Source organism: Cryptomeria japonica, chromosome 2 (assembly GCF_030272615.1).
Source record: "Cryptomeria japonica chromosome 2, Sugi_1.0, whole genome shotgun sequence".
In the NCBI taxonomy this organism is placed as follows: Eukaryota; Viridiplantae; Streptophyta; class Pinopsida; order Cupressales; family Cupressaceae; genus Cryptomeria; species Cryptomeria japonica.
The window spans coordinates 542184248-542199785 of record NC_081406.1 but is presented as its reverse complement, the minus strand read 5'-3'; the positions used below and the strand labels follow the sequence as shown (position 1 = coordinate 542199785).

The following is a 15538-nucleotide window of genomic DNA, read 5'->3' as shown; positions in this document are numbered from 1 at the left end:
TCTCAAAGTAGAAGGCCTGAGGGGCTCCTGTGACTCGGTTGAGCATTGTAATCAAATCTCTGTACTCCTCCTGGAAATCAATCCTGTGTGGTGTGTTCGGTACCTTGCTCAGGCGAGGACGACTCTTGAGTAACCAGTTCTTGTTAATGATGCTTAGGCAAGCATCTGGATCATCTTCGTACATGGACCTGGCTCCTTCTATGCTTTTGTAAATCATATCTCTGTGCTCTGGAAGATGGAAAGCCTCACTTATAGCTTCCTCTGAAAGATAAGCTAAAGTGTTTCCTTCCTTGGACACGATCGTTCTGGATTGAGGATCATAATGACGAGCACACTCGATCATCAACTCATGGCACTGTACTGCTGGAGGGAAGCCGGCCGCCTTAATGATACCACTTTCAATTATCCTCCGGGCGACAGGTGATGGCTTGCCAATGTAAGGGACCTCTCGAAATTTCTTTGTGCTGAAGTTGCCCAAGTTGGTATCTCCAATGTTGCTCCATTTAGACACGATCTTGGTCTCCACTTCTTCGGTCTTTTGATCTTCCTTCATGAGAGCAGGACGACTGGTGGATGCTCCCGCCTTCGGGGTCGCCATACCTACACAACATTTCATAATAAGAACTAGATTTTGCAATGCATAACATAGATTAGATTAAAGATTAATTTTAGGAAACCTCATGATAAGCCTTTGAGTTATCATTTCCTAAAAAAAAACGATTGAGCTAATGGAATTCAAAATTTCAAAATTCAAAATTTAAGCTATGACGATCAACGTTCAAAATCAAAACAATAAATCAATATCGCCATACCTTTCTTGAGAGCTAACACTAAAATGCAAAATGAAGAAAATCGCCTAGGCAAAATTTGAAATTAGATGGCTTCAACGTGATCTCCTTCAAATGAACGTCCTCTTTATCAATTCGCCACCCTTGGGGATGTCTTTGGCGTGATCTTCAATGTCCTTGGCAAGTTCGCTCAATATGGAAACTAAGGTTCGCACCTCCTTTGATGATACTCGCGCCTTCCTTTGCTAAATTCGCACTTCTCCTTCCAAGATCGCATGTGAAATGATAAAATGATAATGTGAAAATGAAAATTTTCACCCTCCTTTTATAAGCGCTCACCTCATATTCACTTTAAGGCCGACTTGGTAATTAAAAGCAAATTTTAAATAAAATAACAAGGCCGACTTTTGTAAAATAAACCCAAGCGCTCCATTTTTTATTAAAAATAATAATAATTAATTAATTAATTGCCATCGTTTTTTAATTAATAAACTCGATTTTTTAAAAGGCAAAAATCAATTAATTAATGTCCAAGCGCAATTTTTAAATGCTATTTAATTGAATTTTTAATTTTATCGATTTTTAGCATTTAATGAAAATTTAAAAAATGTTTGTTATCGCCAAAATTTGAAGGTGGAAAAGTACGAACCTCATCGCCCTGGTCCCTGACTGAGGGACAGGAGCGACCTACCATTTTAGCCTGGAATCTCGTGTTTTTGACGTTCAAAATCTCCATCCTTACGTTGAAATTGGCACTTTTGTTGGGAAATTCGAGCTTGATTGACTTGCTTGTGCGAATGAGTGCCTCTTGAGGTGATATCGCCCTGGTCCCTTGGAGACGGACAGGAGCGATCTTGGTGTTTTCTCCTTGATCTTGCTTGTTCGATCTTCAATCTTCACTATATGGCAAGTAACAACATTATTTCTTCATTCTACCTTTACTTCACTTGGTCTTTACAAGGCACTTTGATGTTTAAATAGATTATCGCCCTGGTCCCTTGGAGAGGGACAGGAGCGATCCTGAAGTTCTAGCCTAAATTGGTAATATTTTGACGTTCACTTCTCTTGCATCGCCTTCCAAATGATATCCTTGATCTTATGTACCTTGGCTTTGACGTGACCTTGAAGGAAAAGAGTGATTAATGAAAAATCGCCCTGGTCCCTGACTGAGGGACAGGAGCGATATAGCTTCCTTGTTCAAATTGATCACCCTTTGACGCTTAATTTCTTTGCATATCATCATCTTAAGATACCTTTGATATTTTGTGACCTCGCATAACCTTGTCTTGGCATGATTTTTGAATGAATTGGCAAATATAGTAAATATCGCCCTGGTCCCTGACTAAGGGACAGGAGCGAACTTCAATGTCCTGGGCTCATGCTTGCTTTCATCAACTTGCCATTGCTTTCATCGCGTAAAATGAAGTCCCTTGATCCCTCTTGGCCACTTGATACTTGATAAACCTTTGAAAATCTAAGCCTTTGTGAAGATTTCGCTCTGGTCCCTGGGAGAGGGACAGGAGCTATACTGAATTTCGCCCTGGTCCTTGACTGAAGGACAGGAGCGAACTTGGGTTTTTAGTGCAAGAATCTTCATCATATTAACTTGCAATTGTCTTCAAAGTGCAAAACAATGTCTTTTACTCCCTTTCAAACATTTAAAATGTGAATGGCAACTTAAACTTGGCCTCATTTGAACACTTTCGCTCTGGTCCCTGCCTGAGGGACAGGAGCGAATTTAGGCGTTTTAGTGCAAATCCTTTATTTTGGCGATCTTCATAACTTCATCCTTCGTTGAGACGCTTCAAAATGTCCTTGCCACCCTTCACCTTGACTTGGAGTGGTTTGAACTTGGAGGAAAGGCATCATAACTAACATATCGCCCTGGTCCCTGGCTGAGGGACAGGAGCGAATTTAGACTTGTAGGCTCCATCATACTTTGCCAACTTCCAATTTTATCTTCAACGGTCTTGTAATGCATCCTTTCATTCATTCATGGCTTGGAATTCATTCGAACTTGGCAGGAAATTGACCTAAGGCAAAAATCGCTCTGGTCCCTGACTGAGGGACAGGAGCGCCTAGGCCAATTTGAGTCTCCTATTGATGTCTTGTAATCTTCAATTTGTATTTAACAGGTTCATTTCACCCTCCTTTCTCGTCTCCAAACTCAAAACTTACTTGCTTTTGCCTGAATTTTCTCCTATGAAGAATTTCGCTCTGGTCCCTGGGAGAGGGACGGGAGCTACATTGAATTTCGCCCTGGTCCCTGACTGAGGGACAGGAGCGATTTTGGCATTTTGGTCCATTTCCCTTCACGAAGGCACTTCAAATTATATTCAATTGATAAAACATATCTCCTTTGATCTCTTCAAATCGTCAAGTTGCTTAAATCCTGCAAGGACAAGGCAATGTTTGGTTTTGAGCTCCGGTCCTCCACTGAGGGACAGGAGCGATTTTCACTCCTGGGGCATTTTTGTGCTTATGAACTTCTTCAAATTATATTCAATGGAAAGATCATGCCTCCCTTTACCACTTCCACTCGAAAAATCATCTTGATCCTGCAGGGACAGTAAGATTTTTGAAAACGAGCTCCGGTCCTTCACTGAGGGACAGGAGCGATTTTGCTCCTACAGGCCAAAATATCATGATTTCGGGATTTTGATCACTTCACAAGGTAAAAACAAGTCATTTCCAATGCCCGGGATCAAATATCAAAATTTTCAAAATTTGGTCAAAATCACTCAATTGGATAAAATTCGCAATTTCATCATTCATGCTTAGACAAATTTAGACTCTTCATTCAAAATTCCAATTGAAAATAGACCAACTCACTTAGCCTCTGGCGAATTCACTTTATTCAAAATTGCATCCTACGAGAGGAAGCTCAAAAAAGCTCTCAAGACTGACTGGACTCTGGCCTGAAAACGTCAAAACGGGAACCCTAAGGCTTGACCCTAAATCCAGACAACTGACAAACTACCAAAACCCTAAAAAGCAGAGCGAAAGGCGAGCAACAACGAGCAAAAAGAGGGGGTCCCCATTTAAGTGGGGCGATGTGTGAAATGGTCACAACAGTATGCAAAAATTCCATTTTCTATTCATTTATTTTGAAAGTTTTACAATTTCTTCCAAAATCTTTTGTATGTTTGTAAATTTATTATGTTTTATTGCAGCAAACTTCACTTTATTATTTTCCTCAACTTCAAGTTTCACAAAACTATCCTACAATGTCTACTTCAACTTCAAGACACCGCATTAGAAAAGACCCTGCTTGGAAATATCATGAGGATTTTCCAGGGCAAGGAAAGGGGCAAACAAAATGTACATTTTGCAAAACAATATTCCATGGAGGTATATATAGACTGAAATACCATATTTCTGGTGTGCGTGGACATGATGCCAAACCATGCCTAAAAGCACTCCCTGAGGCCGTACGTGATTGTTATGTAATGGTTGAGGAACTTGAAAGGAAAAAGAAACAAAAGGAGGATCGAGCAGCCATTGGCAGAGAGGCAGCTTTAGGAAGAGGGACACAGTTAGGTTGTGTTGGAGGCCCTTCTTCCTTACCTCCATATCGTCCCACTCAGTTTGCTACTGCTGGTGCTTCCGCTTCTCCTTCTATAAGTGGTAGTGCCACCGCCACTTCTCATGTTCCTAGCACTAGTAGTTATAGTGGGAGTGTTAGCATTGGACCTAGGATTCGTAAATCTAGGTTGGATACTTTCTTTGTGCCTCGCACTACTCCTGGGTCACAACAGTCACTTGAGGGCATGGGTTGGAACAAGGAGGTCCATGATGCCGCTAAAATGGCAGTTGGCAGGTTTTGGGTCTACAGCAGTATTCCATTCTTTACAGCTGGGTGAATGTTTTATAACTTTTATGTTTGATTGTTTTAATTTTTATACTTTGATTCTCTTCGTTTTATTTTTTCTCGTACATACTACATAGTACATAGATGATAGAACATACTTAACTATCTCATTGAATTTATTTCTGACAGGTCTCCTTATTGGCAAGAAATGGTTGATGCCCTTACCATTTGCGGCGCGGGGTTCAAAGCCCCTACTGAGAGTGATTTGAGGGGACCCATTTTGTCTCAATTGGTGAATGATGTGAAGAAGGAATTAGATGAACAAAGCCAGATATGGAGCACTAAAGGTTGCACCATCATATCTGATGGTTGGACGGATAGGAGAAATAGAACTCTCCTTAATTTTCTTGTTTCTTCCGCAGGTGATTGATTAATTTTAGTTTCATATAGTCTTTAATTTTTTAGTTTTTATTTAATGGTTTATTGAATGATCATTGACCTAGCTTTATTTTTTTATTTCAGGGGGCACCGTTTTCATCAAGTCCATTGATGCCTCCGCCCATTGCAAGAATGCCACCTACCTATGTGAGCAAATAGAGGAGGTGATTGATGAGGTGGGTAAGGAGAACGTGGTACAGGTGGTGACCAACAATGCAGCAAATTATGTTGCTGCGGGTAAACTTTTGATTACAAACTAATTTTGTTTGCAAATTAATTACTATTTTGTACCTCCATTAATTACAATTTACAATACAACAAATTATGTTGTTGTAGGTAGACTATTGATGGAGAGGCACCCATCTATAGTTTGGACTCCATGTGTTGCCCATTGCATTGACCTCATGTTGGAGGATATCGGAAAACTCCCATGGGTCAAGAGATGTGTAGAAAGGGCGAGAAATGTGTGCAAATTTGTATATAATCATTCATGGGTGTTGGCTCTTATGAGACAATACACAGAGCAGAATGAGTTGCATCGTCCAGGAATCACAAGATTTGTCACAAACTTCATCACATTGCAGTCCATGCTTAGCTCTGAGTCGGCCTTGAGACGTATGATTGTTGGTGAGGAGTGGTCTTCCTCATCCTATGTTGCCACCCCTACAGGGAAAGATATGGTAGACTGCATTTTTTATGAGCGAGACTTTTGGGTCCCATGTGATGAGATAGTGAAGGTAAATTTTTTATAAATTCTACAATTTAACTTTTTGTTTTATAACTTATTATATGTATTAAATTTCTCTTATTTGCTCATTTTTTTAAATTACACAATATTTTCAATTTTGCAGTTTGTTAAGCCCTTGGTGGTTTTGTTGCGAGTTGCGGATGGAGAAAAGCCCGCAAAGGGCTATATATATGAGGGCATGGATAGTGCAAAGGAGGGCATCAAATCCGTCTATGGAGGAGATGAGAGCAAGTATGGTCCCATTTGGGAGATCACTGATAGGAGATGGCATCATCAGCTTCATGGGTCCATCCATGCACTAGCCTATTATCTGAATCTGGCATTCCATTTTATCCCTTCTTTCAAAGCTGATGTGGAGGTCCTTAATGGGCTATACTCGATCATGGAGAAGATGGCACCTGCTGGTACTACTTAGATAGAGCTTGCTCGAGGGCTACAGTTGTTCTTAGATGCACAAGGGGAGACCTTCTCTCATCCCGTCGCCAAAGACGGTAGGACAACTATGATGCCAGGTAAAAATAAATTGTAAGCCTTAATTTTAGTTTTATTGTATATTGTAACTTGTTAAATGAGTTCATGAGTGAGACTGATTTTATTTATTTTTCTCATTTCAAACTCAGATCATTGGTGGAGCTTTTTTGGCCCAATGACACCAAATATTCAGAAGTTGGCCATTCACATCTTGAGCCAGCCATGCAGCGCATCTAGTTGTGAGCGCAATTGGAGTATGTTTGAGCACATACACTCCAAGAGGCGTAATAGATTATCTGTGGAGAAGATGAATGATCTCGTCTTTGTTCACTACAACCTCTGCCTGAGAATGAGAAAGAATGCATTAGTTGACATCTCTCCTATCATTCTAGATGAGGTTGAACTTGAAGCAAAGTGGGCCAATGAGAGTCAGACAAATCCTGCGATTCCTACGGCTGTCTTTAGTGATGATGACACTGATTGGATCGACCAGGTAGATATAGAGGTTGAGGCGTAGCCATGGCAGAGGAGGAGCAGAGAGCACGAGCAAAGACAGGAGATACTAAGAGTGACACAGTTGTTCCTGATGTTGGTGAGCATGGCATGGTGTCACGGGGAGCGACTATGGTTGTTGAATCATCCAAGACCTAGCTTAAACGCCTTCGCAAGGGGCCAGGGCGAGAGCGTGCATGCTCCTCTGAGCCATAGGCTTCTAGTTGTATTTACCTTTGGTATTTGTGTGGAACATTTGATGATGATCATATGATGACATGGATTTTTTATTCCATGAGTTTTGTAATATTGTATACATTTGACAATATTTATATATTTATGTTTGGTATTTCCTTCAGCTACAATTTGCGTTTAACTTTATGCTTATGTGATTGATGTATACTTGTGTATGTAATCAAATGAGCCGAGTTTGATGATGTTATTGTGTCTTTAAGGTGTATTCAATAAAGGGTGCATGAAACAAGTTTTAAATCTTTAAAAATCTCTAAATTTCTTGAGTTTTTCACTTTCCCAAGTCCAGTCGAGTCTCGAGTCCAAGTCCGATTCGGCCTTGCCGAGTCCGAGTCTCGTCTTTGATTCTAACGCTCTCCTTTATTGAATCCTCAATACTTACTTCAAAAGGCTTAAGATTCTATCAGAAATGCTTCTTTTGCATGGGTTTATCAGTATTATCTCTCTTCATGAAATACATAAGACATTTTCCACTGCAAGTCCAAAAGCAATTTTAGATAGAGAAGAAAATCAAGCAATTCTTGCAAGCCACCTATACATTACACACTCGCTTCCTACTTTCGTTTGTTTCTAGTGTTTAGCATTTCTTAAACTCAAATGTGTATTCTCTTTGAACTGCATTCATTGAAATTCAGTAATCCCTCAAAAAAGTCAATATAATTTGGTTGTCATATTTATTTGCAGCAAAGACTCAACACTTTTTTTATATTGCTAACATACGAGCATCAACATGAGACCAAGAGAAACTCCTGCAAGAACAACCATGAAGCTAATATTATCTCCTTTCAAGAAAACACATTAGAAACCACCTATAGAAGACCAAGTGTCAACTTATAAATCCATTTATTTAGAAACCATCTCCACATTATAAGCCAACTATGGAAGACCGAGAGTCACAACTTAGAACTCCATCTTCGATGTCCCATTGGGATTAGAACGTGTCTCCACATTGAGAACTCGATGCTTTAACGAATTAAGCTCAACCCCTTGGACCCATACACTTTTCAATATAGCATCCATCAATTTATTACATAGAACACACACCATGTATTCTAAAGCTAATCTCAACTGCTTAAGGAAATAAATGGTAGAGAGAAACTAACTTGAATTACACCCAAAAGATCCTCAAGTAGCTCAATTGTGAGATCAACCTGCATTAGAACAATATATTTACATAAGTACAGATAAAACAATTACAATACACTAAAACACTCTGATATAAAAATATCGAAAAGAAAAACCCACCTTAGCTATCACCATAGGTAACCATGGAGCAAGTGGACCTGAACAGAGATCTAGCAATACGCATGCTGCTCTAGCCTGTTAAACGTCAATCAAGACAAATGAATTTTTCAATATATAGTTAATACTGAGAAGAAAAGAACTGTATGATATATGGTTCATTAAAAACAGGTTACATTTGATGTTCACAAAAAATATACCTAATTTCAATAATTCAATTGTTCACATCAATACCACAATAGGTGTCTATACATATAATGACATGCCTGTAATTATCCCATATAATTTTTTTTTTAAATATAACAAACCCTAGCTTTAATTAGTCACAACCTTACAAGGAAATAAAAATGGACATCTGCAACATGAACCCTTATTTATTGACAATATGTACTGCAATTACAGTTCGTTTCCATCCAGAATGCTTTTATATTTATTTCTGAAGTATAAGGGTTACAACAGAAAACTCTAATATACTATCAGCACTTGAACTTATGCCAGAAATCCTTGATGTTATTTCAATTTAACTTTGATTTGAATATTTATCAAAATCAGAAATTGTGCAAATTTCTTCCAAAAATGCATTTTTTCCAACAAAATGTGGTAAAGGTATGCTAGGAAGATGGTGATCCAACAGCAGGTGAAACAATAAATGTAGTTTCATGCTCCACATGGAATAGAAATCAAAACAATAAAATGTCACCTTCTCCTTGCTTGACTTCCCTTAATTGGCTTTCTCCCAAGAGTCATAACTCTTCAAATGTCCTTTGTAAGCTTTAATTCTAATTTCTTTTTATAGTATAAATTAGCCCTTAATTTTGGAAGACTTATCTTAGGCTGCGATGGTATTACTATTAATCCTTCAACATCCTACAATCCTGAGCTTTATTGTTTATAATGTATATATTCTCTTTAGAAAATGTAAAGAAGTTAATGAACTTTCAAAGTTGATAAATATTATATAGCAAAATCAGCCAAGGCAATTCAGATTTCTGTGACAGATTGTCTCATTTAGAGCATGAAATATGTAATATGGGTTCCACCAAACTAATTCAGACTTAATTTCTCTTTTTTTCCAGTTTAATATAGAAGAAGGGACATCACGGTACCCTTAATCATATAGTGTGCATAGGGTTGTGACTCATGAGCAGTTAGCTACCTCAACTCTTAGTTAATTAATTCTAGTTAATTTATATGATCATTAATATAGTCTTATATACGTAGTTAAGTCGGCCTGAGTGGTATCGAAGGCATAAGTAGAGTGGATATAGGAGCTTGTGGTTTATTTTAAAATCATCATATTGTGAATTATATTCTCGCTGAAGATATTTGGAGGTTTGCTCCCTCAAAGTGGCTTATCGCATTATTAAGTTTTTACAGCATATTTCTTATTATATTATTCTCTTGTGGAAGTTATTTCATTAAAAGTGGTATAAGAGCATGATCTTGGCACCCAAAAGAAAAGAAACGAGGCATTTATTTTTCAATTCAAAAGATTTGAAAGAGTTATTGCAAATTCAGGATTTCCACCAAATTTGCTCCTAGAACTGCAAATAAATGAACTTTCTTCTGAATTATAGAGGGCTGTATAGGGTGCATTGGTCCATGTACAAGCCTGAATTGAAGGCATTTAGAGCCGTTTTGAGTACGTTATTGCAATTTTAGGGTTTTCATAAATTCACTCTATGGAGTGCAATCTTTGGAATTTTTCAAATTTGTTTGCACCTTTGGAAATCTTGAAGAAAATCAAGTCTGCCCTTTAAAATTTTAATTTTGAGGCTGAAAAACTTCTAATATCATTCAATCAAGATTTGGTCAAGAAAAAAAAAGAGGAGATGGATACCATATCCATGGAAGAGGTAAGGGAAGAAACTAACAAGATGAAGGAGGATATGCAACACTTGCAAGGAAACTTAGATTCCATGCAAGGAGATATATATAGCATCCATAGCACATTGCCATTCATCACTACTTATATCTCAAATTGACAAGCTCACAACCAAATGTTTCAAGCAACCAAGGTAGGTTATCCAAGTTAGCCAATCTAGATTCAAATTTCAACACTCATATAGAACCTCGAAATCCCCTTCCAAAGGTGGATATGCACAAGCTTGATGTGAATGATCCACTAAATTGGATAAATCAAATAAATAAAAAATGATGTACATTGAATTCCAAATGGGCAAAAAGTGATAATGGCTTCCTTATATCTTGAAATAGGGCAATCATTTGGTTCAGGTGGCTTTGTGTTAAGAAGAATTAGGGTCCTAATGTCAATTGGCCAGTTTTCATTGATGAATTACAGTCACACTATTGTGATAGCCTAGGAAAGAATTACTTTAGCCATTTAGCAAATTGTGCCAAACAAGATTTGTCAAGGATTAAATACAACAATTACTGAATGTATCATTATGAGTGAAAACAATCACAGATGAAAGTTTGAATGATTTACTTCTTGGTGGGCTCAAGGATCACACACAACATGAGGTGTGCATGTTTAAACCAAGTCATCTACCTAAGTCTTTTATCAAAGCATGTAGATAGAGGAAATGTTTTTAATTCTTAGAAGGGGGGAGTTCACTAGCAACAAAGATGGGAAAACCCCTCCACTAACATCCCTTCAATCTTCATGGTTGACTCCTCAATAAATTGAACAAAAGAGGACAAAGGAGATATTTAAATTGCGATGGTAAAGATAGAAGAAGAAATAAGTGTGTTGAGAAGTTATACTACATTGTTGGCACCAATGATGAAAAAAGGATGAAGAAGAGGTAGTCCAACCAACTAACTCTTGTCATGCACCACCAAGTATGACTACCTCACAAATGCTCAAGGTAAGGGATTTCAATAAACAACAAAAGTTAATAGTATTGATTGACTCAAAATGTACTCATAACATCATCAATAATATGTTGGCAACACAAATGAACTGTTTCATTTAACCACCCCAAGAATTTCAAGTCATGATAGTACATGGAGAAACAATTAGTTGTTCAAGGAAATGTCACAACATTAACTCACCATGGAAAATTACATGCTTGATTGCCCTATGTTATCTGCACAACTAGAGCAAACATTGCTTCAGGTGTCCAATGGCTCACTACCATAGCAACAATTGAATTGAACTTCAAAGAGCTATTCATGAAGTTTCACATTGAGCATAAAAAGATCAAACTAAGGCAATTACATGCAAAAATAGCACCCACTTTATTTTCACAAAACAATAAGACATTTAACTTTTGTGCTGCACCATGTTCCATGTGTGAGTATCTATAGGCATGCCACTATATTTATAGACACACTAGTATAGGAAGCTACTAAGCAATATTAATATACAGCGGTTAAAAAAACATGGGCCAATAAACCACCTATATGAACCAAAAATTTATAGTGCCTCTCATTTTCGAAACCCCTCATGAGGGGTTGCTACCTACCATAACCCCCTACCAAGGAAATACCCCAAACTGCATTGTTGTGGCAATTTGTACAATCTATAACAAGTATAAAAGAAGCAAAGTATAAAACGCATTTCCTATAATGTCCCCAAATTATAAAGACCCAAATTTTGCCCTAATTCTTAATTGAAACAAGGTAGGGTTAGATATACCTTTCAATTTGATTAAGATCCTGCAAACAAGTTAGGAATCATAATTCATATATAGATCTATTAATTAGAGAGCAGCACGTGTATAGAGTGCCCTAGAGATCCTCACCCTAATCACAAGATTGCTTAAATCATTTGGAGAAAGCTTAACCATAAAAGGGCTAAGATAGGGCAACTCAATAGGGTGTCCTAGAGATCCTCACCCTAGGCCCAAAGGCGGACCTTATCCCCTTGGACTCATGTAACCCGTGCCATCCATATGAGGTGGAATACCTAGTGAGATGTCCTACAACCATTCCCCTCAATCTTGTCATCCCTATCCTACTTCTTATGTTTGAGCATTCTTAATGCATTCATTTACCATGATAGAGAGCATGAGGAGCATTCACAATAGGGTGCCTTGGAAGTTCATCCTTTCTAAGCCCAAAAGCAGTATCCCTTTGTCCTCATGGGTCCCCCAAGTCATGTACCATGAGGTGGAATACTGTAATGTCCCCATTTTGAAATAGGAATTAATAATAAAAAATAACAGACATAAAATATTAAAAATATAATATAATTAAATTAAAATGTAAGTAAGTTAATGAAGGTCAAAAGGCATGGAATGAAGAGTTGTGGCTCTCTGAAACATGAGATATAAGAGAGAGAAGAGAAGATTTGAAAAGGGATGAGGAGAGAAAAAATGAATGGAAGCATGTGAACCAAGGAAGGATTAATGGAAGAAGAAAGGAATGGAAAGTAGAAAGGCTGTGTCTCTTTCAAAGGGCAAAAACTATGAAGAGTTGTACTATTTTAAAGGGTGAAAATTGTGAAAGGTTGTGTCTCTTGCCAAAGGGTGGGCATGATGAAGACATGTGACCTCTCCCTCACATGGGAAGATATAAAGGGAAGAAGGTTCATTCGAGGAAGAGATGGAAGGGAGATCAATTTGGAGAATAATTTATTATTCTCAAAGGTAGTAATGAAAGGTGGTAACTCAATTCTAATGAAGGGTGGTGACTCAAGTCTTATGATGGTGACCATTTCACCAATGAAGTATAAAAGAGATAATTCCAATCATTAAAGGATAACTTATCAATCATAATTCCAATCATTCAAATCAAGCAAATCATTCTATCAAATCAACAAACACTTAATCATCACTCACAAATAACTCAAATCATCAAATCAAAGGAATTCATTCAATCAATCAATCAATCATCAAAGGTATCCAAATCTGATATTTCTTAAGGCATTAATCCTCAAGCAATCCATCTGATTATTGTAGTGTGGTATGGATTTTCTGTGAACACATTAAGTGCTGTGACAATGTTTATATTATCTATTTCTGCATATCAATATCTATATATCTATTTCTTCATATTTATGATTAACCTTATAATGCCGATATGATTATTCATATATGTCATGGTAAATATATATCAGACTAGTGTACTCAGAAGTTACCTTATATTCAATGTATATCTTCATATGTTCTGAGTGTTTTCCAGCCATGAAAGAGGGAGAGAGGATTACAAGTAGGGGAACGGTGTTGGGTTTATCTTCTAGCTATGCCACCTCATGATATATGACTGGGGAGTCCCGTGAGACCAAAGACGTACAAAGGTATTGCCTTTGGGCTTATAAAGGATGAACTTCTAGGGCACCCCATTGTGAATGCCCCTCATGCTCTCTATCATGCTAAATGAATGCATTAAGAATGCTCAAATATGAGAAGTAGGATAGGGATGACAAGATTGAGGCCAGGGGGGATAATATTTGCCCTTGGGCCTAGGGTAGAGGATCTCTAAGACACCCTATCGAGTCACCTTATATAAGCCCTTCTATGGTTGAGCCTTCTCCAAATGATTTAAGAAATCTTGTGATTAGATCTGTACTTTAATAAATGTACTTGCTGCTTTCTAATTAATAGATCTATTTATGAATTATGATTATGAGTGATTCCTAACTTGTTTGCAGGATCGCAATCATAGTGAAAGGCATATCTAACATTACCTTGTTTCAATTAAGAATTAGGCAGAATTTGAATATTTATAATTTGGGAACATTACAAGTGGTATTAGAGCATGATCCAGCCAGCTTGCAGGGAAAAGCTAAAACAATGAAATGCATTCTATTCAAAACCAATTCGAAGGTCTAAGAAAGGGATCTATAAACTTAGTCGAAAAATAAAATCAAGTAGGCCAACATTGCAATTCTATATATGTATGCCTTTAACTACTTCATGACTAGTGCGTGCTAAGCATGCTTATTCCATGTATATTTGTTATATGTGCTTTTCTCATTAATGCCTTGTGTTTGCTTCATGTCCGATGTGTTTTCAGCATGTATGCCTTGTGTCTTATGTGCAGGTATGTGTTGCTTCATGACTCATGTATGTCCACTCCATGAGTGCCTTTCTTATATATGCTTTGTACCTTACAAGTATTTATGTATTGCTTCGTGCCTTACATGTGTGCTTCATGCCCCCGTGTATTTATCTGTATTACTTCATGTGCTACATGTTTTATGTGTATGCTTCATGCCTTGTGCGTATTCATGTGTATGATTCATACGTTACATGTATTCATGTGTATAATTCATGCCTTACATGTATTCGTGTGTGTACTTTATGCTTTACATTGTAATGTACCCTATTGGCTATGAAGGATTGTTGGGACTGTTACTATGTCAAGTGAATGTGATTTAAGCAAGTAATGGGAGTTAAATGAAAATATATGTGATCTCTGATATGTACTCAATGGATAAACACATGTATCCTGCCAGTTATCGGATAATTATAATGTCTGATATGTGGTCATGATGCAAACAATATGGTTTTATACAGCAATTGTGATGTCTGAGGTGTAATGGACCTATACAATAGGAACGGTGAATTCTATCACTTGCAGTGATAGATCGATAATGTTGTTCTCTGATTTAAAATGCAATTGGCAACCATTAATACTATAAGATATCAGATGTATTAAAGTTACTATGCAGTGGAAAGTAATTGCTCGAAATAATTGATGTTATAACTGGTTATCAATGAATACTTGCACTCTATGGGATAGTTGTATCTGGTATATAATATGAACTGTGTGATCCTTAAGACACCGCTTCTGATATATGCTGTTCGTCCTAGCACCAGTAAAGCCGATAGGCTGTTGGCCCTAAACAAAGTGTTTTCCCAAGATGAGAGGAGAGGAGATCATAGGTATTCGATGATTCCCTGAGGGATTGTGAACTCCCCTCTTATATTTGGATTAGAAGTCACTTTGCCAATGGTCATGCCTTATGGCCTTTCATTATCAATACTCCATCTCGTTAATATGATAATTATCGGTTAAACCACATATTTTAGTATGCTTAATCGCCCCATACAGAATCAATCATGGCACTAATGAGTATTGACTGGTCGTCCTTAAGTCATCTCCGTTGGATGAGTTTGCCAGAAAATGATATCTCAGTCATGCTCGGCAGCCATGAAGTCTCCTTAGTATCGATTTGTTTTACTACCATCGACACTAATCAAAGAATCTGCTAAAGACTCTGTATGTTTTGCCAATCAATTCAGTTACATCATCTAAGATTTGAGTGCAATAATTGGAGGTTATCAATATTGGCGGTGGAAATATTGACTTCGACTTCCGCCCAGGAGTCTCTGAACTTCTATTGGTGTCCGTGTACTCAGGATGAACTTCACAGCGGCAGAA

At 37.6% G+C, this 15538-nt stretch overlaps 1 protein-coding gene across 2 annotated transcripts in view; it reads right to left on the bottom strand.

Annotated features, from left to right (window-relative positions):
* Positions 1 to 15538, bottom strand: part of LOC131066784 (uncharacterized) — a 262967-nt gene that overhangs the window by 148199 nt on the left and 99230 nt on the right. For both annotated transcript variants that reach the window (XM_058001633.2, XM_058001632.2), the window contains exons 13-14: positions 8246 to 8320; positions 8104 to 8151 (exon numbers count right to left, since the gene is read on the bottom strand). In XM_058001633.2, the coding sequence (XP_057857616.1) occupies positions 8104 to 8151; positions 8246 to 8320 (123 nt within the window). The remainder of the gene's footprint in view (positions 1 to 8103; positions 8152 to 8245; positions 8321 to 15538) is intronic.